The 20,911-nt window shown below is 36.2% G+C and overlaps 1 protein-coding gene across 2 annotated transcripts; it reads right to left on the reverse strand.

Annotated features, from left to right (window-relative positions):
- Window positions 1-11,477: 11,477 nt before the first annotated feature.
- On the reverse strand, window positions 11,478-19,349 carry mdm2 (MDM2 proto-oncogene). 2 transcript variants are annotated; one of them, XM_055189766.2, is made up of 11 exons: window positions 19,272-19,349; window positions 17,880-17,953; window positions 17,708-17,782; window positions 16,859-16,992; window positions 15,312-15,361; window positions 15,143-15,201; window positions 14,907-14,976; window positions 13,799-13,956; window positions 13,549-13,692; window positions 13,369-13,437; window positions 11,478-12,344 (listed from the first exon to the last, which is right to left on the reverse strand). In XM_055189766.2, the coding sequence occupies exons 2-11, from the start codon at window positions 17,937-17,939 to the stop codon at window positions 11,733-11,735; spliced, it is 1,431 nt and encodes a 476-aa protein (XP_055045741.2). In that variant the 5' UTR covers window positions 17,940-17,953; window positions 19,272-19,349; the 3' UTR covers window positions 11,478-11,732. The 2 variants fall into 2 exon arrangements, with proteins under 2 accessions (XP_055045741.2, XP_055045742.2); XM_055189767.2 differs by lacking the exon at window positions 19,272-19,349 and adding an exon at window positions 18,039-18,258.
- Between the last annotated feature and the right edge of the window lie 1,562 nt (window positions 19,350-20,911).

The raw sequence follows: 20,911 nt of genomic DNA on the forward strand, positions 1-20,911 counted from the left end.
GAACCACCAGGGGGCGACGCGAGCAATAAAGTCAAAAACAAACACAAAAAGTGGATAGAAGTCTTCGTCCGCCGGAACAACCCTGGTGCTTTTAACATCAGAATTTGATATATAAAAGTTACAAAAAATGCCGTGCACAGCGCCACGCGTAATGGGGTCTCGCGCACCAACGCGCTCGTGCAGACGCGGTGAGCATAAACATAGCTTTAAACTTCGCCTTAGTTATTGTTTTTTTTTAAATAGCGACCTCTAGTGGTGAAATTTTACATATTGTGGCTTTAATAAATAAAAATTTAATTTGCTGATGCTATTTAAAAAATCATTTTTGACATTAAAACCAAGATTTTAATTGTTCTGCAAAAAGCAATTTTGGTATCATGTTTTTACAAGACTGAGCACATAATCTTAATTTTCAAAGTTTCTTTGACAGCTCTCAAAAATCAGTTTTTTTCCAACATCACATCATTTGACGTAACCAGAGGGAGTCGTTTCCCAGGCTGTACGTGACTTAGTTCAGGAGCAGTCGTAAGTCTGTGTGTTTTGGTAGTTTTGTTTTTCAATTTATCATCGTCACTGTAAATTATTGTTAGCTGAGGTTTCATAAACTCCATCCTGTAAGGACATCAAGTCCATAGGTTTCCTAAAAAGAATAAGGTGCTATCGTACGTGGCTGGGTGCGTTTAGTGCAGGTGAAGAAAGGCGACTTCACATCTGCATGTGCTTCAAAAAACGTGGTGGTGTGTAGCGTTCACGTTAGATCTGAGGATTATCATCCCGGCGTCTATCTCTGGATGGTAAAACAACATCTCGCATTGTTTTACGCTCCTGCATGACGTCATTAACTCTTTCCCCACCAGCGATTTAAAAAAAAAGTTGCCAGTCAGCGGCAGCATTCCAGAAAATATTCTTTTTTAAATATATATACATACAATATATATATAAATAATATATATTTTTTTGAAAGACTTTTGATAGAGATCAGATTCAGAGCGATCCTTAAAACATACACGGAGTTTGAACTGTTTGCCCTAAGGGGATACTTTTATAAGTTGGATAAGAGTGCCACTTGGTGGATAAAAGCGGAAATCCAGGTTGCCGGAAAAACTTGTCATTGACAGGGAAGTGTTTTCTCTTAATTGAAGAGTTAACTTGTCAATGTCGGGGAAAGAGTTAAATATTTTACTATGTTCTTACCTCAACTTAGACAAATAAATATATACCTTTCTTTTCTCGGCCCGCAGTAACATCATCATCACTCCTGACTACTTCCCCTCTCGCTCAAACTTCCGTCAAAATTACTGCGCCCAAGGTTGAAGTGCTGCAAACTTCGCCATACAATATAGTTCTCATTTTTATCTGCTTAAAAATCACCACGTTTTATTTTGTGCCACCATACTTACTCTTGTAACTGCTCATGTAACAGTCTTTAAATAGGGAAAACATGGAAATGTTTGGTGGCTTATAAATTCATCCCTGTTTGGATCCTAAGGAATGAATGGGGCTAGGCTAAATGCTAACACATTCACAATGTGCTGTACAAAGATTAAAAGGCATGCATCGAAAAAAGATAGGTATGTATTAATTTGTTTAAGTTGAGGTAAGAACATAGCAAAATATTGGAAAACAGTGGTGTTTTCCTTTAAGCTTCATCTTAGTTATTGTTTTTTGTGAAATAGCAACCTCTAGTGGTGAAAAATTTATATATTGTGGCTTTAATGATTAAAATCTTAATTTCCTGATGCAAGTATTAAAAATATATTTTTGACATTAAAACCAAGATTTTAACTATTCTACAAAAAGCAATACCTAGCACTTGATGTCCACTGTAAAATCTGAGTTGCGTAGGAAACCACTGGGAGGTCTTTGAACATGAGATTAAAATATATATATATATATATATATATATTGTGGTCATCATATATAGATTTGTCACCTAGTTCTAAAAGCAAAGCTCTCTAAGGAAAGTTTACTTACTTTTGCGATTAGGCACCAATCAGAATTTGTTGATGCTTAGAGAAGCCCTTTAATAGCCTCCCAATATCAATACATTTATGAAAACTTCTGCTCTGGAAAATTAACTGTCAGACTGTCTACTGATGTGCATAAATAATCACAAAATAGATGTGAAGACTTTCTGTTTTCACTCCTTTTTTGTCATTATAGAAACTGTCAAAACACAAAAGAAAAACAGAAAGTCTATCATGCGAGACGAAACAATGAAACGACAACCGCACAATATTATAATGGACATTTTGCTGCCTGACAGCGCAAAACAAGCTAAATGTCAGAATAAACGACACCTCGCAAGTTATGTAGGCTACACTTCTCTACACTTACACTTCTTACAGTTTGCATGTGAAAGACAATCCAGTCGTGTAATTATAAGGCTGCTTTCATGTTTCATAAAGAGCTGGGATCTGCTGATGACAAATTACAAACGAAGTATTTACAATTTCTGGAGAAATTGCTCCAGTGACAGCTGGGGTACATATTTTGACCATTTTCCCTAACAGTGTATGTAAGAACACTAATAGTCGATAAATAATAAATCTGTCGCACACCGGCTTAAACTATGTTTTGTGCCTAAACCCGGACCATGAGTGATTCATGTCAAATTTTCGACATCTCTATCTATAATACAGACTTCAGCGTGAGAGGATTTTCCTGCATGCTTGGTTTTATTTGTAGGGATTATGGATTTAACTTCTTTCAATATGTTAATGAGAACAGAGCTTAACTCTGAGAGTTTCTCGGTTATTAAACACATCCTCGCCTCTGGAAGAACAAACATCTACAAACAAAAGTTCAGCCTTTTAATTGGTCATGACACAGTGAGTTGAGCTGAGCTAAAATTAAACTCTGTTGCATATTGCAGTAAATAAAACATAATGGTCATTTAAAAAATCTGTTAGTCTATAGAGATAAAATGTTTAGAAGATAATTCTTAAAATGCGATTACTTTTTATTTTGTTATTAATTGTGCAAATGCACATACTGTAAACAGGTTTCCTCCTTATTTAAAAAGTCTGGTAAGGTGGGAACGATGAGAGAAAGGGGATCAAAACATAATGTTGTAGTGCCCCCTTGTGGTAAAGTTCTTGAACTACAGTTGTGTTCAAAATTATTCAACCCCAACTGAAATTGATTGTTTTGGCCGGTTTGACATTGATTTTGATCATTCAGTCATCCTGCTTACAATTAAATCAAAGATGCACGTGTAGGTCAGACAAATATAACATAACACTTATAATGAAATAACCACAAATGTCATTTCTGTGCTCACATCATTATCAGTTTTATTCAACCCCCAAGTGACATTCAATATTAGTACTTAGTACAACATCCTTTTACAGTTAAAACAACTTTTAAACGTGAAGCATAACTTGACACAAGTGTCTTGCAGCGATCTACGGGTATCTTCGCCCATTCATCATGGGCAAAAGCCTCCAGTTCAGTCACAGGCTTTCCCACTGCAACTGCTTTCTTTAAGTCCCACCAGAGGTTCTCAATCGGATTTAAGTCTGGTGACTGCGATGACCACTTCAAAATGTTCCAGCCTTTAATCTGCAACCATGCTCTAGTGCAGTGTTTCCCAATCCCGGTCCTTGAGGCCCCCCTCCCAGAAAGTTTAGAGGTCTCCTTTTTTCTCTTATGAAAAATGGTTCTTCAAAGGTTCTGAAATGATGGTAAAGGTTCTATATAGAACCATAGCTTACTGAAGAATCCTTTTTTCCCGAAATGGTTCTTTGTCTTGACAAAAAGGGTTCTTCAGTTCCCTCCTTTTTTGATTTTAAATTTAGTCAGTTATTTTCAGGCTGCCTCCTGATTATTTTCACATGTAAAAGCCCTGAATCATCAGTCCTGCTGAACCGCCTGCAGACTAACAACACAAACAGGTAAGATAGTAAAATAATCATCATTTACTGTTAAAAACGTTTTGAAAATTTAAGTTTTGTGTGTTCTTATTGTAATTTATTTGTTTTATAACAGGTAAACATACTGTAAGCTTCATTCCCTTTATAACAGGTAAGCTTCATACTGTTTTAAATGATATATTTAGAGGACTCTGCTTTAAGACTTATGATAATGATTTGTTAAAGTGTTAAAAAACTAATACATGTATATTGAACATTAAGTTTATTAAACTAATTATCAGAAGAATGTGGTATAACATGTGTTTAGTTTTTTATTGATATTTCAGAGTTTTCATATGTGAGGTAATCTTACTGGGAGGGAAGGCAGTGCGTATGACCGCTTGATATGAGAGACACATCCTGCTTTTAAAGGTGATGTATGCATGTGTCTTTCAATGATGACATTCAAATTATGGTTATTTACTGTTTAAACATTATGAAAATTGAAGCTATGTGTGTTTTTATTGTACTTTATATCGTTTTTAACAGGTAAACTTTATACCGCAAGCTTAATTCCCTTCATAGCAGGTAAGCTTCATACTGTTTTAAATTATATATTTAGGGGACTCTGTTTTAACAATGACTTAGGGTAATGATTTGTTAAAGTGTTAAAAAGCATATACATGTATATTGTACATTAAGTTTATTAAACTAATTATCATAAGAATGTGGTAATACATGTGTTTAGTTTTTTTTTTATTGATATTTATTTTGTATGTGAGGTAATCTTGCTGGGAGTGAAGGCAGTTGTGTCTTCTGTTGTAGGTGGATCATGAGTGAAGCTCTGAAGGTCGGCCATTGTCTTGATAACAGTGGTTTATGTTTATTCAATTTATGAATGAATCTCTCGCCAGCCATTCATCTATTTACTGACAAAACAGGTAGCTTGAGCAGAATCGTATTAAAACTTCTGTCAAATCATGTTTAACATACAGTATATAAGCAAATTCCAGGCTAATATTAAGTTGTTTTGTCTCTATGTCTTATCCTTTTTCCCATGACCAAATGATCCAAATCTTGTTCAGCCTGATGCTCAACCTTGTATGATGATGACCACTGCAAGGTGATGGGAATCTGTGGTAATCACAGCCTGCGTTTCAAGATCAACATGACAACAGCAGACCATCTCTTATCTTACTCTTATCTGACTAAATGTTCAACTTCAATACCACAAAACAAAGAACATTGGATGGAGTATGTACTGTACAATGATCCAGCAAACAAAATAATATGGACTTTTTTGGGGAGATTCTACAAACATTGACACAATCCTATTGACTTTTATATTTACAGTTAGTAATGTATCATTAACATCCCATTTATTTGTATTCTATGCCATTGATCTGTTTGTGCTAAAGTGTTTACATCTGAATGTAATGTCATAATATGTTAATATTCATGTTTTGATGTTGCATATGTCATGATTTTATTGATTTCATGTAATTGTTGTCTATTTAGAATGATTGTCTTTGCCAAATGTTATTGTTCATTTATTTAATTTTGAAGCTGTCATTTAACATCCATATCTTATTTGAGTAATGATTTGTTATATTTGCATAATAATTCATATATTTATTTTGATTCTGATTTTAATGCAATAATTGTATGATATCTCATGTAATAAAAAGGTGAAAATAACAGTATTTTTCTGATGTCTTGCAGTTCTGTTTACTGTTCAACTGTGTAAAGTGCTATAAATAACAAAACAAAACAAAAATATAAACAAAATAACCCTCCTGACTGCTGATTCTTTATAGCACCACTGAGGTTCTATGTAGCACTTTTCAAGGTAAGGTTCTATATAGAACCATCTAAAAAAGGGTTCCATATAGTACCAAAGAGGGTGCTGCTATTGTTACAAGCTGAAGAACCCTTATTTGGTACTATATAGAACCATTTTTCTTAAGAGTGTTTAACACACCCGATTTAGCTCATCAGCTTGTTAGGGAGACATGTTTACCATTTTGGAAGGAGGCTGATAAGTTGAATCAGGTGTTTTAAATAAGGAGACATCTAAAACTTTCTGGGATGGGGGCCTCGAGGACCAGGATTGGGAAACACTGCTTTAAGAAGTCCTTGTAGGATTTCATTTGGAATACAATTACAAATGTACACTAAATTCCCTAAAACCCTTTACAGCATTGGGGGGGGTTGAATAATTTTGAACACAACTGTAACTAACTTAACTAAATTTAATGTTTTTGGCCTCATCTCTATACAAAAAGACAATTATGTGAATACTGTTGTTAAGCAAACACGACATTGTTTTATAAAGCAAATATGGCTCCAACATTAAGAAATCTGACTAGCATCCAACTTCATTGCAGTAGCCATTGTAAAAGGCAACGGTGAAGCTGGAGGCTTTCATGAAAGCACAAAACTTTTAAGGGATAGTTCATCTAAAACGTAAAATTCTGTCATCTTTTACTCATTTCGTTTTCGTTTCTTTATTCTGTAACGTTAGATTAAAAAAAAATATTTTGAGCGGCACCAACTGACTTTGATACACTCTCAGAAATAAAGGCACAAAAGTCGCCACTGGGACAGTACCCTTCCAAAAAGGTACACATCTGTACCCAAAGAGTGCATATTAGTACTTTGAACTGCCAAAATGTACCTTTAAAGGTACATATTTGTACCTAAATGGTACATATTAGGACCTTTTTTAAAGGGTACTGCCCCAGTGACAGCCTCGTACCTTTATTTTTGACAGTGTAGGTTTTATTCTTCTAAACTGTGTGTGGAGAAACATCATCCGCACGTGCAACATTACAGATGTGTACGGCGCAGTCGTTTAGTCTTCAATCAATTCCTTTGAAGTTCTTCAAATATCTGTGATTTCAGCTAAATTTGACTAAATTTGAAAGTCTTTAAGTCAACTAACCTATCTGCTAACAAGCATACTTGAAAGCTAATTGGCTTGTCAGGTAACCTCGGAAAATGATTGGTTCGCTACTTTGTTTTTGCGGATAGATACAGCATATAGCCTGCATTTTTTTATAAACAAAATATACATAAACAAAAGCATTTGTAAAAAAAAAAAATAAGAAAGGGACAAATAAGTTTTTGAAGTTTTTTTATATTTTATAAAAATATAATAAAATACATAAATTATTTAGTATTAATTATAATATTATATAAATATACTGAAAAGGCCAGCTGGTTTTAGCTAGTCTCCCAGCTTTTAGCTGGTTAAGCTGGTGTAGGAGGCTGGTTTTAGAGGGGCTTTTGTAGCTGGTCAGGAAAACTGTGACTCACCATCTTGAACAGGATGGAAGACCGACTTAACTTGTTTGCCCGGCTGGGAGGACCATCTTTAACCAGCTAAGACCAGCCTGAGATGGTTGGCTGGTTTAAGCTGGTCTTCTAGAGTGGCTAAGCTGGTGTGGCAGGCTGGTTTTAGAGTTTTTTTGCCTGGTCAGGCTGGGAGACCACCAGCTTAACCAGGCTGGAAGAAGCTTGGCTTCGTTGGCTGGCTGGTCTTAGCTGGTTAAAGATGGAGGTAGCTGGTTTAAGATGGTCCACCTAGCCTGGCAAAGCTAGTTTAGCTGGTCTTCCATCCTGGTCAAGATAGGGGCTCATCTGGTATTCCTGACCAGCTAAGACCAGCAACAAAAATTGGCCAAATAAGCGCCTCTAAAACCAGCATGCTTAACCAGCTAAAAGTTCTTTTCGGTAGGGATTTATTGAATACTATAATTAATAGTAAATCATTCATGTATTTATTTGACATTTTTTCCTCAAAAACTTATTTGTGTCCCTTGCTTAATTTGTTATTACAAATGCCATCATTTTGTTGATGTTTATTAAAAATATATAAAATATCAGTCTTTTTAGTAGGGATATAATAAACGGGTCTTTTCATTTATATTCCAGTCAACCATAGTCTTGTCATCCCAGCAATTTTACAATTGGGTAGACATTTAATTTTCCCAGACAGGGTTTAGATTCATCCAGGACTCGGCATTAGTTATTTTAGGACATTTAGGTAGTTTTTATATACATACAAAATATTACAGGTTTGCATTTTAAGACAAGACAATGGCACTAATATTTATGAATATATGTCAGTGCAAGATGTTTTTTAATTAAGGCAGCTCAAACATGCATTTTAGTCTGGGACTAGGATAAGACCTGTCCGGGAAACGGCCCCTATATCATTTCTGAAATACATTATATTGTATTCCAAGCAAAGGTTCTTCAGTATTTGTTGTGATAAAAATGCAGTTTAGTCTTCTAAGCATACATAATAGGCAGTGGCGTGTTTACCATTTTGGGGGCCCTAAGCAAAGTCCAAGAACCGGGCCCCCCATGCCCCAGCATTGCCCAAGGTTTTTCATTTGAATTGCACAACAATAATATTCAGTATATAGAATTAAGTGAGATATATATAAAGCGGATTTATTTTGTTTTACACTGCTTAAAATAACACTAAATTGTTACAGTTTGGTATGACAAAAATTCTTGGTTTAAAAAAAATGTTTCACGCCCCTCTCAGATATATTTTTTGCTCGCAAATGTCTTACAGGATGTATTTCAAACAATGTAATTAATACTGCAACTTCAATGTCTGACATCTTACTAAAAAAACTAAATGAGGAAAAAGAGGAAGCTTTAGATTATGATTCAGACGGATCTAACAAGCTGAACTAACAAACACCAGCAAACAACATTGTAAGTTGGTTATTGCTTGAATTTATGGATGGGAATCACATAACTCTCATGTTCATATTGTAAAACCAAACTTACTGTGAGATACAACAAGCATATAGACTAGACAAACATTAAAGATGAGATTTGATGACAATAATGAGATACAGAATATGATTTATCTATTTTCGACATGATTAAAACCCCTGCGTGGTGTCTTTATCATGTTTATACCTGTACGAGCGTGGAACAAAAAATGTGTGTCACCAATCACAGGTGTGAAGCCCAAAGTCTTTAAAGTAAACTTGACCATAGAGTGAATGTTGTGCAGTTACGAGAGCAGAGAGAGTCGAGGGAGCGCTCATTCCAGCACTTGTGTGGCTGCATTTGTGAGCGCTGAGCAGAGGTGCGTTTTCCCGTAGAGTTTCGCTCATGAAGTAGCCTATGTGTGCCCTCACAAGGATGCGCGCAAATATTATTCTGCGTACAGACTCGCACATATCTTGCTCGTGCATGCTTTATCCGTACCTTAGATTTGGGTCTGAATAAACGTAACATACTTTCGCACACCTTGTGGCCAGTAGGGGGCCCCCCAAGCCCGTGGGGCCCCATGCAATTGCGTGGTTTGCGTGGTGGGTAAACACGCCACTGATAATAGGCAAGGCAAGGCAAGTTTATTTGTATAGATGGTTTCAGCAGTAACAACATAAACAGGCGGCTGTCGCGGTCCGCACGTAACTTCCGGTAAACTCCGCTAAGAAGAAATAACAACAAAGTTCTTTAAACATAGTTTATTTATATAACAAGCAAAAAAACACACAGCGATTACCTAGGAAACCAAAACATTTGTTATTTTCGACGAGGCATTTGTTCAAGAGATCAGTTTAGCAACTAGTCAGACCAATAAAAAAACGAAACCGGAAGTAAGGTTCGGAACCAGACGTGTATCACGTGCGTCCGATGAAAGCGTCTATAGCACATTTCATACACAGAGGTTATTTAAAGTGCTTTACATAGAAATGAGAAAACAATATATAAAAGAGAAAAAGAAAATGTAAAAATAAGAGATACACGATAAAATCACAATAAAATCAAAGATACGTGAGAATTTAAAATAACAATTAAAGAAAATAAATTTGACTTTAATAAAAACAGTTTAAAATGTTAAAAAGAATAAAACAGGAGTAAAAGTGACTTGAGTTAAAAGTGCGGTTGGTGTGAATTGTTGTGGCAAAAAGTCTTAGCTTGAATCTTCATAAGAAAAAATACTCAGGAGACAAAGGTTCCAGGTGCCAAACAAAAATTACTTTATTCGCTCGAGCCAACAAAGTGAGACAATCAATACCCCTCATAGAGGCGCTAAAAGATCATCTGCCCTCCCAACATCTGACTCCATTTTTATACAGTAAGATCAAACACTTCTTATCTGAGATGACGTATGTTCTTCTCATTGGTCTCGGTCTGCCACAATTAATTTTATTCGTTTGATGCAGCAGAAGTGCATATCTAAAATTATATATTCTGCTTATTGGTTTCATGGCCTTGGCCTAGCTTGCACAGATACCTTATTGTTAATGTAGCGAAGTACGGCTGGACGAATTCTCTAATCTAAAATGACGTACTCTTGTTTATCAGTTGTTTCGACCTTGCTTCTCAAGATAATCGTGGCGAGAACAATCGGGGTATAGTCGCAGGATCGCACCTGGACTCTTTTAATTAGGAAACGAAAGTTAACTGAGAAAACGAAAGTTTAACTGGGTGTCATTATAGCCGTGTGTAGAAACAACAGGCCTTAGGCCTAATATAATATTAATACAGCATATGATCAGTAATTTACCCAACAAAAACTACTATAGAATCAGCACAGTGCTCATTCAGTAAATGCAGAGTTAAACAGATGTGTTTTTAATCTAAATATAAAAGTGTTTACTAAATGACATACATTGACTGTGGAAAAATGCTCATTTTGGCTAACAAGCAGTGACTGCATCTGTAAAACACTGCTGAGAAATTACTGAATTTTTTTGCTACTTAACTGTTGTAAGTGGGGAAAAACACAACATCCAGATATTTAAATTAGTTATATTGAACTTCATTTAATGTTTTTTTGCACAATTTAAATCTTTTTGTATTGTATTATCCTAACAACTGCATGCATGTGTTAAAATGCTTTTAGACCAAACATCCCAAACACATCAATGGAGGCCAGTTGGTCAAAAGTAAAACAAACATATCCAGGTGTCATTCAGTTATACAAAATTATAGTATAGTTTTGAAAGTGCTTGGGTATGAAAGGTGTGGGAATAAGTTTTATTTAGAGATGTTAGGGGGGCTTAAAGTGACTGTTTGTACCAAGTTGCCATCAGAGAAACAACAGGTCAGGACACGCTTCCAGACAAGAGATAAAAGCGGATCCCTGGTAAACAGCTTTCTCTAGAGAGAGTGGTCATTGTGTACAACTCGATGAATAATAGCATAGTAACTGATGTCATTCATATGACCTTTTATCATTTGGCCTACGGATTACTATAAAGAAAATTAAAGCAGAGGAGAAATATCATTTGTACTGTAAACAGAAGCGTGTCAAGATAATTTTGTCTCGCTCAAAGAAAATGTAAAATCTTTGCAGAATATATTGCATTATTTAAGAGAAAGAACAAATGTGACCCTATCTGTGAAATTTAGGCTAAGTCTTATAAATCTATTTATGAAATTAGGAGTATCAAAGTTTGATTTCACAGTTTTCACTCATTGATTTCAATCTTTGACATTAGTCAATATTAAAGATATCAAGATTATATTTTCACAAACTCTTTTTTTCTCTTCATGTAGTAGGATTTAAAAAAAAAAAAAATACTTTAGCTAAGGTCTCAAATTTCCCATGTAATGCTGTAACTCAGGAACATTTCGGAATTTTAGTGCAGCAAATAACTTTTAATTATTAATCATAAACTACAATGAATATAAATTAACAATTGTACAAAGAACAGCTATCCCAACCAACTCAAATTTTAAAACATATTTGCATGAAATTCTTACATTTCTTGTCTTTGAGTTATAAATAAAATTCTTTAATCAATAAGAAAAATATTACAAATATTCACTTCAATGCAAGAATTGATAGAAAACTATAATACAAATTTAAAGAGGAGGTATATCTGTGATGCCTCAGCTCACGTAAGTCAGCACAACTGACTGAATAGGCTCTCGGCACACCGGACAAAGCTTGTTGCGATTTTTTAATTTCCTGGCACATGTATAGCATGCCATGAGGTGCCCAGTCCTTCCGTGGACGATGCAGCCGTTCTTAGGGCGACTCTGACAGATGACACAGGGCTCTAGGAAAGTGGAGGGCAAACAGGCATCCAGGCTATTAAAACGCTCCAGCTCGGGGGACTCTTCTTGGCTGCAGCCCCCTGAGGAAGTGGAGGGCTGTGACGATGTAGTTTGCGAGTCGGTCATGGAGCCATAGGCAGAAGAGGGAAGTTCGTCTTTGCTGGCTGTAGTAGACTGTGAGCACTTGCCGTCAGGCATGTCCACTCCCTCGTCTGTTTCGGAGAGAGGGCTGGAGGGTTTGGAGGTAAGCTTGTTATCATCAGAAGCCTGGCTGTGGGGTGTGATGATGCTGGTGTCCTCTGTGTTGTTTTGTGTGTTAACAGAGTTGTTTTCACTGTTGCATTGTGTCTCTGGAAGCCAGCCGGGTCTTACTGTCCAGCAGCCTTTGCAGTTTCGAGGAAGAGGGGGGTTGAGCTCATTACATTCAGCACACTTCCAGTAGTCCTGAGTAAACACATCATTATATTTGATTATTTATTTTACATTAGATATCTGATAACATGATTTCACTCACACTTTTAGATGAATGTATTATAGATATACTCTAACATTAACATGACTGTCTACTTTTACATATAAATCCTTTTTAGTATGCTGATAAACAATGGAAACTGCTGGGATAAGGCAGTTTCCCAGACAGGGATTAGATTAAGATTAGGACATTTCCATGACTATGTTCCTTCTGAAATTAGTTTAATAAACTTCATGTAATTACCACTTTTTATTATTTAATTACGGATTACAGGGTTCCCACATCTTAGTTAACTTCAAATTCAAGGACCTTTCAAGGACTTTCCAGGTCCAATACCCTCAAAATTAAGTGAGAGCAAGGTTACATTGTGTTACCTTTTAAGATACATTGTTTAAGTTCCCTTTCGATATGTGTATATCAAATTCAACCAATGGTGAGGCTTAATGACAAGACAGGGTGACGTGGGAGCCAGGAAGTTTATCGCTATCTGAAATATTGCCAATGATGGCGTTGCAAGGACGCAGGAAGTATGGCAAGGGAGACGCAGCATCTCGTTCCCTTCTCAGGGGACAACAGTTACATACGTAACCCGAGACGTTTTTATGTGTCAAACACGACTATGCAAAAAAGCATTTTGGTATGAATCAACATTCGCATACAGAAGATATACGCATTTACAGCAAACAGTTTAGCATGTGTGCTTAAAAGGTTAGAATTTTTATGATATTATCCTACACTACACATGGAATAATATGGATTTTTTTCCAGAAAACGTCTTGCATAAAATAGATTCAAGCACTTTCAATGACCTGTATCTATGTATGTATATTTTCAAAAACTTCAATTTCCCCCTCCAGATTCACAAACTTTCAAGAATTTCAAGCACCCTTGGGAACCCTGGGATTAGGAAATTGCAGAGTGTAGTCACAGAGTTAAACCCCACAAAATGCCATTTTACAGTAAACACAACACAATAAAAATCAATATGCTACATACTGCCTCAGTTATCTCAGTATCCTCATCAAACGAGTCTTCATCCTCGGCGAAGATTGTGACTTCATACACCTAAACATACAGAAAGAATTCTAGTGAGTTGGTGGTCGCTAACCAAATTAGGTTATTCAGGACATAAGTTAAGCTTTAATTCAGTAGAGCACAACGAGTTTGAGTTGAAACCTCATTCTCTCCTGGCACTGAATCTTCATCGTTTTCACTGTAGGCGTCAGAGTCAATGGACTCCACTTCAAACTCCACGCTAAAGTTATCAGAATCAGAATCCTCGCTTTCCTCACTCTCCTCACTATGAGAGATACCTACATCCTGTAAAACAAACACAGCACCAATCAGAAAGTGCCATATGTTATAGTACAGAACAGGTTAAACTCGCTCCTTGAGTAAACTATGCATGTTTTCAGGTGTTACTCACAGTGTTGCTTTGCGTCTCTGAAGACTCGCTGTTCCCCCGCTCTCGACACAGGCCGCCGATCACGCACCATGACAGGCTGTCATCAAACGTCAAGGAGAAGCTGTCTGACTTGTGCCTCTTCCTGCGTTCTTTAGGCTCATCTTCTGCCGAGGAACTCTCTGTTAAAAACATACCAACATATTAAGCTCAGCACGATGCTTTGTTGTTACAGAAATAATAATATAAGAGCACACATAGTCTTTTTAAACATTACCAATCTGTTTTTCAGTCTAAGAAATGCAGCCTTGTGTGTATACTACACATTGCATTAGTGTAAATCACTTCATTTCCTGATGTTCTCTTATGTGCACTCAGCTATGGACACTTATGGGCCAAGAGGGAGTAAGGCTCAGAGCAATAACCCGTTTTAATGGAAGAAAACTAGCGTTGCCTGCTCAACAAACTGCCTTTGTGTGTGTGAGGCTTTAAAAATAGGCCATTGAAAAGCTGCAGTTATCTGAGCGCCATTCGGCACAGCCTCCAGATCTCAGTGCCCTTTTCAATTTGAGTCCACGCTGACAGAAAGGGCAGTCATTATGGTGCCACATGTTTACTCACATACAGTTCTAAGGCTGTTTGCACATAACAGTGTTGAAGTTTTGTAGCATAGGCCACCCACTGATGTCTAAACTGTCTGTTACCACCACTAAAAACAACCAAAGGTAGTGCCATTTCTATAATCTATATTCAACAGTTAATCAACAATAACTTTTAGCCATCTAAGCATTATCTCTTCCAGGATCAAGGAACAAAAAAACATTGATGACTCGTCCTGCACTCATTTGCTTGTTCAATTAAATGCAAAATATAAGGAGTGTATTTATTACCTGCCCCAGACCAGCAATAGCAAAAAGCAAATCAGCGATCAGTGTTATTAAAAACTACACATGATTTAAAAAATGCATCAATACAAAGGGAAAATCATGCTCATCAAGTTGTTTAAAGTAGAACAACCTCTCAAACATTTGTTCGGAGTCAAACACTATCTGAATTCCCCCAGCCGATCAAGTGTATGCTTTTATATACACTCAAGAGGACACAAGTGGTGTGTGTGTCTGTGTATGCTCACCAGGATCACTGCTTCTCCTCCTCCTGCGCTGCTGTTGTGAGGTAGATGAGCGAGACTCTGAATCTGTATCCTGGAACATAGACACAGACAATCAGGTTTCAGTCACACTTCAATGACAAACCCAGCACAAGGTCTATAAAATCCATTCAACCTAAACTCGACACTACTAGGGTAACGCTGTGTAATGGGTCAATGCAACATGGTTTTAAGTGAGCCGAGCATAAAAAAGCATTTACCCCTGGCCCTCGCTCTGGTTCACTTTGACTCCTAGGTTCTGAGAGGTTAGACTGAGTCTCTGTGAAAGGATGAAAAACAAAGTTTAAATAATAACATGGATAAGAACATCTATCAAAGTTTAACTCGGTATTGTTAAAAAAAATCCACAACAATTTAAAGTCACAGTACCTGGGTTCTTCACTGTTACAAGGTTTTTGCTGATCATTGCAAAGAGGGCACTAAAAGAAAAGTAAAAAAGGCAAAACTTTCATTTTCAGGTAGCCAATTTCAGTTTTACAAGCAAACAATGGCTCAAACCTAGGCATCTGCCGGTATGAGATTTAAGTGGTTTCAGTGTTACGGTACTGCCATTGCAACACTAAAATGCGTTATTTTCAACTGTCTGCGTATACAAACAAAAACTTTTTAACTGAACACAATGCACTTTCTTTTTAAGCAACATACAACATGTATGCCAGGTAAAAATAAAGCCTTTAAATTATAATATTCTTTAAAAAATTATTTTGTAACATATATTAAATATAAATTATCAATATAATATCAATTACATGACTTAATGGCCTAATTAACTTTGTGTAAACACAGCTCATACCTTGAAAACGGTATCACAGAAAATTTAAGTGGTTTTGAAACCTTGCTCTTTAAAACCTTGGTTTACCTAAAACTGGTAACCGGCACATGCCTAGTCAAACAAACCATTAAAGGGACACTCCACTCCAAGTAGGACTTTGCTGCTGTAACAATATTAATAATATTACGCAGCAGCCGAAAATAGTCCCCTTAGTAACTTTCAATAGCAGGGGATTATTTTCGGGCACTGCGTAATATCATTGTGCCTCCTGCAGCCATGTTACAGCAGCAAAGTCACTGATTATTATGCCAGAATGAGAGTATAGTTCCTAGACATATCTGGCTAGAAAATCACCACTTTTAATTTTCTGTCAGTATTACACGATGTAACTACAGAAGAGACAAGCTTTAAATAGGAAAAATATTTAAAAAATCTTTGGCTATTTTTGAGCGCGATGCTAATGGTCTAATCAGATTCAATGGATTGTGCTAAGCTGTGCTAAAAGTGGTAGCGCCAGACCCAGAGATCGGCTGAATGGATTCCAAAACGGTAAAAATCTAATGTTTAACTGGAAAATTTTTATATTTTCAAAAAAAAAGTAGAGTGTCCCTTTAACCATTTTTAAGACACACAAGTTCAGTTTAAGCAAAACCATCCACAAAGTTTGTTACATTTAAGTCAAAAACAAAATACACATTGTTTAAAATAAAGGTATTTTGTTGCTAGTTTTAACATATTTGTTGTCTTCAGGGCATCTGTAAATTTTGGAAACACTGTTTTGAGTGAAATACCCCAAAAACCACCTCTAGATCAGCTGATTTTTTAAGTAATAGCAAAAAATAACTAGAATACTACACAATAACAAAAAACATTAGCATCATTTGTTTACTTTTGCCACCTGATGTTTTAACACAATGAAATTTATAGATAAGTATGTGAAACATATGGAGGGTATATGAAACAGGTGACAGCAGACTCGTTTACAAGTATAACAGAGTTAACTGTCTAGAAAGCAACCACCTGTTGCTGCACAACCCCACCCTGTAATCTCAGGGGGAATCAGTTGTACAGCTGTTTCTGCCTTTCTCCCAAAGCTCCTGTTGTATGTGGTAAAGACTACGTTAGATATAGGGGCAGTGTGTACCGGGGCTCTTTGACTGAGAAGCTCTTCACCCCCAGGATGGCACCGAGAGCATCTTCTCCACAATGAACGATGTGTTGCTGCTGCTTGTCATACAACTCCTTGCTCATGATATACTTCCCTAAATAAAACATAACCTAAACATGCACAAAAGAAAACAAAAAAACTATGGATAAACCATTTCAACAAGAGTTCCTGCTGCGAGTTCCCTTTCAAGTATACCATACAGATGAGTAATACCTTCCTGTTAGTCAGAGAGAACCACAAATTCCACAATGTATCACACTTCGGTACAAAATATTTATTACTACTTTAACCATGAAGCATAAAACAACACATTACTGCAAACTAATTAAAGAGTCTCTATGACATTCTGCTCCCAAAATAAGGATCAGATACTTACAACAGTATTTGTTAGCTCAGTATCAAATAGAAATGTGAGGTCTGATCCATTAAAAACAAACTGATCATCAATGTCAACAATCCACATAATCAATCGTGTCAAAAGCATGAATGGTGCTGGACAGGTTACATGCCTAAATTAAATTCTTTGGCTTAAGTTTTTAAACAAATGCCTAACCCTAAAGTATGACAAACATTAACAGTGTTTCTTGCTGCTGGTATGCATAAGTGGTTTCAAACACCAAAACTGCAACAGTATGCTTTAACACGAAGAGCCCCACAGATTATTCTCAAACAAATGTTATTTGCCATAAGTGCTTTTATTAAAAACAAATAATAAAACATCCAAGACAAACAACAAGAATCCAAAACTGACACCGAAATATTATATATTAATAAACTTGACTGTGGAAGTTGTCGCTGTTAAAATAAAATTATTTAATCCCTCACCTCCTTCATGGTGAAAACGTCCTTATCTGCACCTGCATCCTCTAACAGGCGTTTCAACTGTACTTTCGGTCTTACCTGAGAAAGGTACAGTAAATAAAACTACTTGTCAATACAAGCTACACAAACAATATTTTGTATAAAAATACACACAAACAGTCAAATGTTAAATTACCAATTTGTCATTGTCAACCTTGTTGATCTGAGAACTGCTTAAACAACTTTCTGTTGCCATATTGCTGCAAATATCTGTGAACATAAACAAGGTTAAAGTTTAGAGACAACAATCTTGAGGTAAACACCAGTAAACAAGCAACATTCAGAAGAAAATTACCTGTGCAAAGAGAGGTAAATTGGTTATTCTAGGTTAAAGTCGTCTATAAATACTCTGTAGCTGTACATAAAGTGCTAGAGCTCAGGGTAAGTGAGGAGTGGGAGCCGGTTACGATCCGGTCTATGGTTTAAATAGAGACTGAGAGACATGTCAGGGCTAGAATCTACAGTCGCGATCATCTTGTCCTGGGCGGGTTAGGGCATGACACGTCCAAACGTGACTGGCTTCAGACCCCCTAGTGGTAGTTAAGTTTCATTTACTCCGTGTCTTTGCGATCATGTCCGGGCATGTCCCGTTTCAATACACCCGCCCAGTTGCTTACTAAGCACATGGATTTAGGGCTTATCAATCCAGTAACAGGTGAAATAACGGGGTGTTTGGACCAGAGCGATGACTCTTATGGATTATTATCGCCCAAACCACATAAATCAAAAACCAAAAGACCAAAAGTTCAAATCGTCGAGTGCTACGAATGGATGTCCTTTATGTGACTGTGTTTGGACTACTACTATTGATGATTTCGTATTGTTTACACACCAAACTCATTCTCTTTTATCGTTGGGAATATCTGTTAGCTGCGAATAAATTATATGTAAAAGCTGGATCGACAACTGACATTTTCCCCTGAGGAAACATGATGAAAATTATCGTTATGGAAATGTAGTTGCTGTAAGTTACATGCGATAGTAATATTCTCCGGAACTTGACAATACGGATTTGTCAGTCTTCAGCGCATTCATTGACAGTACTGGACATATTCAATGCTTCACAGTGAAGAAAATAAGACTTATATAACAACAATAATCTATTAAGTTAGTTTTGCACACAATTTTCTAGTCGTAAAAGCAACGTTATCGTTAGACTGCAGACTGTAATTTGAATGTTTAACTTACGCAAACAGTCGGACTATATATTTGCACTGTATGCTATACCAGCAGTATCTTTATATACTTTAAAGTATTTATTGACAAAATTGACCTAAACTGTCGCCATATCAATGCGCCCCCTTTTCGGTGACTCTTAGGAAAATCCGAGGCTTTAGTAGGCCTCACTTCGCTAGCGAGATGCTGAGGCGATGCAAGCAAATAAAAGGGCATTTAAAGTGCCAAACGACTATAGGACAACGCTCTGGAACCATTAATGATGTATTCCTGAGACATACAGTATCAAATATGTAATACATGTATGATAAAGTGAGAAATAGATAAACTGAAAGTACTAGTAGTGTCTTACCTGCTAGTAGTGACGGTTGAGCGGCGCGCGCTCTCGCCCCCTCTACTGGCGGTAGTTTGATATTTGAAATGTCCAGCACGTGCGATTGAGCGCGCAGTGTAAACATTACACACTGGATTGATGCGTTGTTTATACATTTAACCTTTTCAGCAGTTATAAAATAAAATATAAACGTATTTACTAAAATATGTAAAATCATACTGTGACAGTTTAAAAGTCTTTACTGTAGTAAAATTCCTAAATGTTATAGTTTATGTTCCTTGCTAAATATTATAGTATGGTATAAAATTTATCAATTTACTTAATACTGCGATCAATGCTGTTTTGTTGTATAAACTTTCTTATTATAAATGTACTATATAAGTAATATTACATTCATTGTTGCTTATGTTTTTAAAGTTTAACGTTTATATTAAATAGTTTGGCCTAAAACAATGCCAAATGTATGCTTGGTGAATAAAATATAATTCCATTAACATGAATGAGTTGTAATGTAGGCAAAGATTGGGTTATTATACACTGTCCACTGATCATTTATATAAATCAGTTGTTGTGTTTTGATGGCTATTATGCTAAATGTGTGAATATAAAAACAATGTGGTCTGGAAGTGTAATGTTGAGTATTTTGATACATGTTATTATGTAGTTATAGTGTTTGTCACTATAATCACACCATAATATTAAGTGCCTTTGTTTAATCAAGACTAGTTAATGAAATCTAGTTGATTAATGATGATTCTATTTTACTTACCACAGTACATTTTACAAGGTTTTGGGGGGTGGGTAGTAATGATTTGTTGTTCCTCTGCTTGGAACAGAAGGACATTTTTCTGAGTCATGGGTTCTGAGTCAGCTAATCAGTACGCATGTCGGGAAGTGTGTGTGTCTCTGTGTGTAGCCTATGTGTAAACATCAATACCTAAATCCAGATGAGATAACAATTTAGATTTGTGAATTGAGTTAACTGTTGACAAGACCCTTGTACTAAAACGCAATCAATGTCATTCTCTTATGTATGTATATAACCAAAATACACAACAGTTAGGGGATGTTTTATTTGTTTGTGTCTTTTACTCTTCACGCCATTCCAGCATCTATGGCTTATTCATGACGAGAACTGGTTAATCCATACATAAGTTAATGGGATGTTTTGTTTAACGTGTGAAACCCTATACCTTATTCATATATGCTGTTTTACAAAACATGCCCCTTTCTGCCTCCATGACATGATCGGCCCTGAGATAATGACTCAGAGTTTATTTTAGTACAACATGTTCCTTTAAACTCAACATGTTTGGGCTTGTAGGTCCATAATCATTTCATGGACCACTGCAGTCATCACAAAAAAGCCATGATTTTAATAATGAATTGATATCCTTGTTATAAATACATAGACCTTTACATATATTAATAGCATGTTGTTGTCTATTTTCAGTTTGTCTTTATAATTGTACAAAACCATTACATTAACACTGGACTTGTAAAGCAAAATTATTCTGTAGTTTTAATTGTTGTGTTTGTTTTTTCCTTTTTTTGGAGTAACAGATTTGTAGTAAAAAAAAATTAGCTTGGGCCCGGTTGCATAAAACACCTTAAGTGTAAATTTCCCTTAAGTTCACCCTTATGTCTCCCTTAAGCTT

This window comes from Misgurnus anguillicaudatus, chromosome 1 (assembly GCF_027580225.2).
Source record: "Misgurnus anguillicaudatus chromosome 1, ASM2758022v2, whole genome shotgun sequence".
Lineage (NCBI taxonomy): Eukaryota > Metazoa > Chordata > Actinopteri > Cypriniformes > Cobitidae > Misgurnus > Misgurnus anguillicaudatus.

Coding starts and splice junctions, on each gene's coding strand:
- mdm2 (XM_055189766.2), bottom strand. CDS start 17,939: ATGGCAACAGAAAGTTGTTTAAGCAGTTCTCAGATCAACAAGGTTGAC. Junction 17,783..17,879: donor AGGTTGACAATGACAAATTG/GTAATTTAACAT, acceptor TACCTTTCTCAG/GTAAGACCGAAAGTACAGTT. Junction 13,957..14,906: donor GAGGAGAAGCAGTGATCCTG/GTGAGCATACAC, acceptor TGTTTTTAACAG/AGAGTTCCTCGGCAGAAGAT.